We start from the raw sequence: 4844 nt of genomic DNA on the forward strand, positions 1-4844 counted from the left end.
TAGTCTGACTTTAGGTGGGCAGAGTGACTTGCATCCTAGCGAGAAATGTGTTTTCAGGTTTGGATTTTTTCCTTGGTGAGAGGGGGAGGAAACAGATTTCACCCATAAAATATTTTGGAACAATTTACTTCACTTACACTGCTGTAACCAGATTGCACTGCTTGTCTTTTTAAGTATCAGAAGTATTTACAATATATATAAAGATTAATCACTAAAGTATAATATCACTTTTTACCATTGCTTTTTTTTTTCCAAGATTAGAAAGTTGTATACTCTGGTACTGAGCCTCCTTTCTGTACCAGAGTACACAACTTCCTAATCTTGAAAAAAAAAAGCAATATACTTTATACTTTAGTGATTAATCTTTGTATATTTATCATTTGGCACATATCTAGGTTGTTTTTGTTTTGTTTTTGTTTTTAATAATTACTACTTTAGGACAAAATCACCACCAAACACCTGTTACAACTAGAATTAGATATAAAAAGCATCTGTGATTGATGCAAAAAATAATTTTAAGCCACAGGGACAATATTAGTTTTTTAAATTACCTTTCTGTTGTATGGGAAACAGAGAAAGACCTCAAAGCCACCAAAGAAATTCAACTCAAGCTACAAAGTCTGCCTTAAATATAACATGATCTCTTTTATATAGGAAAGCACTCTGTGAATTATTAATTAAACTGTGTAATACCTGGCAGAAGCCACACAAATAGTTTATAACAATGTCTATAGCAGGAAACAAATTCACCTCACACTATTCATGGGTGTTGTGTGTATGCCTATGAAACATCCTCATGAAGAAAATCAGACTTCAGGCCCCTTCCTAACTAGCGCTGCTCCCAATTGGTTTAATTCTCAGAAATCAAATCACACTGATCAGCAGAAACACACATGGTACAATAACAGCCCTCAGAACCACAAGTTTCAAGTTACCAAGGCTCCTTTTTGGCTGACAGACATCTGTAGAGGAGAAATGAGCTGTGTTTCAGAATCAATAAGAGATGACCCAGATGCCTAGGACTGTTACTTCTGGTGTTCATAAGAAGAAACACCAGATTTTGTTCTGGATGCAGAAGTGTACGCTGTACCCTGCACTGAAATGTAAAAACAGATGACCAAATTGACAGAGGTGATCCCACTATCCAAATTCAAACACTAGCTAAGAATGAAGGCTAATATAAAAGAGAGTTTTTCACCATGCAAGTAAAATGCAGTCCTTTGGAGTCCAGGGAGATGTGTAATTGGTATCTGCAAGCATATTGCAAGCCGTGAGTTGGATGCTCACGGTTTGTTGACAGAAGGGCTGACGTCTTAAAGAACTTAGCCATAAACTCACTTATTATGTACAAAACAAAACTACTCATGTAGTGCAGAACCTATAATTATTAGTTATTGGAATAAATTTGCCTCCTTGATCACCCCCTTAAAGCATCAAAAGTGGATAAATAAAATAAAATTACAAAGATAACAATACCAGTCTCTTTAATTTATATATTTATATCTCTACGTAGTAGACATACACCTGTATACATAAATTACTCTCTATATAACTGTATATATAAATTAAATATATTTAATTTGAATATTTAATTTTAAATATTTAATTTTATATATAAAGTTCACTGAAAGAGATCCATTTAGCATTAGCAAACCTCAGATACATGGTATTGATTCAAACTAACAATAGTATTGCAATTATTTAAAAATTATGAAATACCTTTTTATCTAAAATGTTAGTGCTAAAGTCATTGTATAAAGATAGAAGATGGAAAAACCAGGTTGAGGGCAAAACAAGAAACTGATTATAGAATATTTATAATATAAATAAAAGAAACTGATTATTTAGAATATTTATAATATAAACCATTTATGTTAGATAGTAGACTTTATACAATTTGAAAGATTTGACTAAAAACAGGTATTTTTAAAGTTTACTAGATAAATAAACTGAACCAGGTACATTTAACTAAAAATATTTTTTGTTACCAGAAGAGCTTTTTTATATTTAGGCATAAGAAAAGCCTTTCAAATCCTTTTATTAAGAACCTTAATAATCATGTTCTCTTACCTTCATAGAATACTTTAAACCCATGGGCACTAACTGCAAAATCACTTGTCAAACGTAGTGAAAATACAGATTTTGTACTTGTCACAGGTGGAGGAAGATGAAATCCTGTTAACCTAAAATAAAGAAGTATAAATTGTGGTTAATTATTTAAAAAAAAACAACACACACAACAGGTTCTGGATTCTTGTTTTATACAAACTCCTACTAAGAGATGCAATCTATGTATTATTTGTGAAAAAAAATGAGTTCATAAAACTTTGTAAGGAAATGATACAAAATTTGATTGGCACATATGTATACCAGCTCAAGTAATGTTTTCTCAGCATGCTTTCTCTGCTAAGGAAAACTGCACAGAGAAGGATATAAAACATATAGAAACTACGAAAGAACCAATGATACAGATTTTGTACAAAGTTAGTACAAAATCAAGCAATTAACACCAACTATGGAGCTGTCCCGACATCTTTTACATGATATTTTTTAAGATATGTGTGTATAATTTATAGTAGATGGAAAGTTATACAATACATATAGAATTTTATGCAGTATATAGTCTTACATGATGAAAGGAAAGAGATCACAGTTCAGTTCAACGTAGGATGTTAAGATGTTTTAGCCACATTTCAATTTCAAGAAAGCAATTTTACCCTACTAAATGTTAGTAGTATTGTTTAGATGGATGCCTGTAACTGACACAGTGATCCCAGAAGGTAATACTGAGTAATTCGACATCCAGTCAGAAACCCGTCTTACAGGGTTTATCAGAGCTTCTTTGTCAGATCAACATATCCAGAGGTAGGTAGGGAAGACAATTTTTCTGCAACTGCTGCAATATTTTAAGAACACTCAACTTTGTGTCTCCAGTTCATCTGACCTAACTGGTATAGGATCTTTACTTTCCAAGTGCTTGTTATAGACGGACTTGTGGTAGAGTAAACTCACTGTGGCTCAAGCCATGCAAGACAAACGTGATGTTGATTGGCTGAGACAAGCAGCTACGGAAATTGATTAGGATGGTAAAATAAGGATGTTTGTTCATCTCCGTCAGTGAAGGGTTACATTTAGAGCCCAGTTTGCCAAACAGAAATGATTTCAATGGCCATTTTTTTTCCCGTGGCTGGCGTGAATTGCAGATTTTCTCATAGATGCTAATCTTGCAATTGCAATCAACATTTTTCAGGTTTCCTAACTATAATATACCTCACACATAACTGCCTTTGCATGGGGAAAGAACAAGCATCATCACCTGGTGCAGTATTTGTAACCAAACTATTTATGGTGTATATACCCATTCTCTGCAATTGGTCTAGGTTCATGTGACTTTACACTGCCTAAATGTAGACAGCGAGAGGCATGTACAGCCATTCCCTGCTGCTGGGAGCTGCATGGGGAACCCAAAGTCAGTCAGTCAGGGTGAAGGGACAGACTGGTAGGACTGAAGGGGTGAGGTAATGGGGGGATTGGTGGGTCCAGGGGGGCATCTGGTGGGTCTGTGTTGGGTGGGTTCCTGGTCACGGCTGGTGGTGGGAATAGAATAGCATTGGGCTTGGGGTGAACAGCTGAGCTTTCCCAGCCCTGGGACTATGCTGCAAAAACCTGCAGAATTCAGGAGATTAAAGTTAACTATTTTTTAGTTTGGGTTAACCCTTTCTTGATCTAATTTTGTGCACCTGCTCCTAATTTAAATTAGGCATGCTGTTTTTTGGCTGTATTAACCCCTCTGAATACATGTTTGGGCATTTAGGTTGACCTAACCCTGGTTAGGTTGGTCTAAATGTAATGACTGTATCGATCCTTTGACAAATGGAATAAAGGAAGCGAGTAACCTAAACAGTCCATAGATTGTACTAGTCCCCTGTAACATGCAGATACTGATCAAGTGTGGATGCTTATCTATTTTAAACCCAACATGATTAAGTCCTAGTTACCTGAGTGACCTCTCTCTCAATTCAGTTACACAAAAGATAAAGTCAGATAGTTTTCTGTCACTAGAGTTCCACAGATATTAATGTCTGGGAGCTGCTGTAACATGTGTTACAATCCAGGAGGACATTTCTAAAAGTATTTTCATTTAAAAAGAAGAAGGAAAAAAGAAAAAAAGGAAAAAGCCCCTGATATTGCTGACTTTGAGGTCAAAGCAAATGCATTTTTCTTTTTAAGTCCCCCCTTCCAACATATACACCTACTTACATATTTTACTTAAATATCAAAGCATGTTTATTGTGTTTGCTTTGTTAAAGTTTAAATTGGAATTTCATTGCTTATGTTCATTTCCGGCTGGGATTTACTATACATATGCACACACTTTATTTCTTTTCCAATTCAATGGGGCTAATGTTCCACTCTTATTTCTAATTCATGTATATATTGTTATGCTTTGGGGAAAGCAGATAGATTAATATACAATGCAACTGCAACTCCAAAACAAAAGAGACTCTCTACACAATGACAAAACATTTATTGTAAATAATAGTCATTGAACTCTTCTAGTACTTCTTATATTAGTCCTGACTAGGATCAGATCCATGGTTCTTTAACCTTTGGATAAAGATACTCCACACTAAAATGTCTAGGTAACCTTTACAAAAAAAACAAAGAGAAAGGTTTGGATTTTTTAATGTTTTGCTCCTAATATTAATTAAATGTACGAAAGAGATTATTTTAATGTTTTAAGGTATATTTAAAGAATGCATCCTTTAGTTAAAGAAAATGGCAGAGAAGTGAAAATCTTGCTGAATCAGTAAAAACTTCTATATCAGAAGCTAGGGCATTCC

The 4844-nt window shown here is 34.5% G+C and overlaps 1 protein-coding gene across 3 annotated transcripts in view; it reads right to left on the bottom strand.

Annotated features, from left to right (window-relative positions):
- CSMD3 (CUB and Sushi multiple domains 3) overlaps positions 1-4844 on the bottom strand; it is a 1313655-nt gene that overhangs the window by 1116202 nt on the left and 192609 nt on the right. For all 3 annotated transcript variants that reach the window (XM_025197227.1, XM_006018073.3, XM_006018072.3), the window contains exon 3: positions 2071-2183. In XM_025197227.1, the coding sequence (XP_025053012.1) occupies positions 2071-2183 (113 nt within the window). The remainder of the gene's footprint in view (positions 1-2070; positions 2184-4844) is intronic.

The sequence above is a fragment of the Alligator sinensis genome, unplaced genomic scaffold, assembly GCF_000455745.1.
Source record: "Alligator sinensis unplaced genomic scaffold, ASM45574v1 scaffold112_1, whole genome shotgun sequence".
Lineage (NCBI taxonomy): Eukaryota > Metazoa > Chordata > Crocodylia > Alligatoridae > Alligator > Alligator sinensis.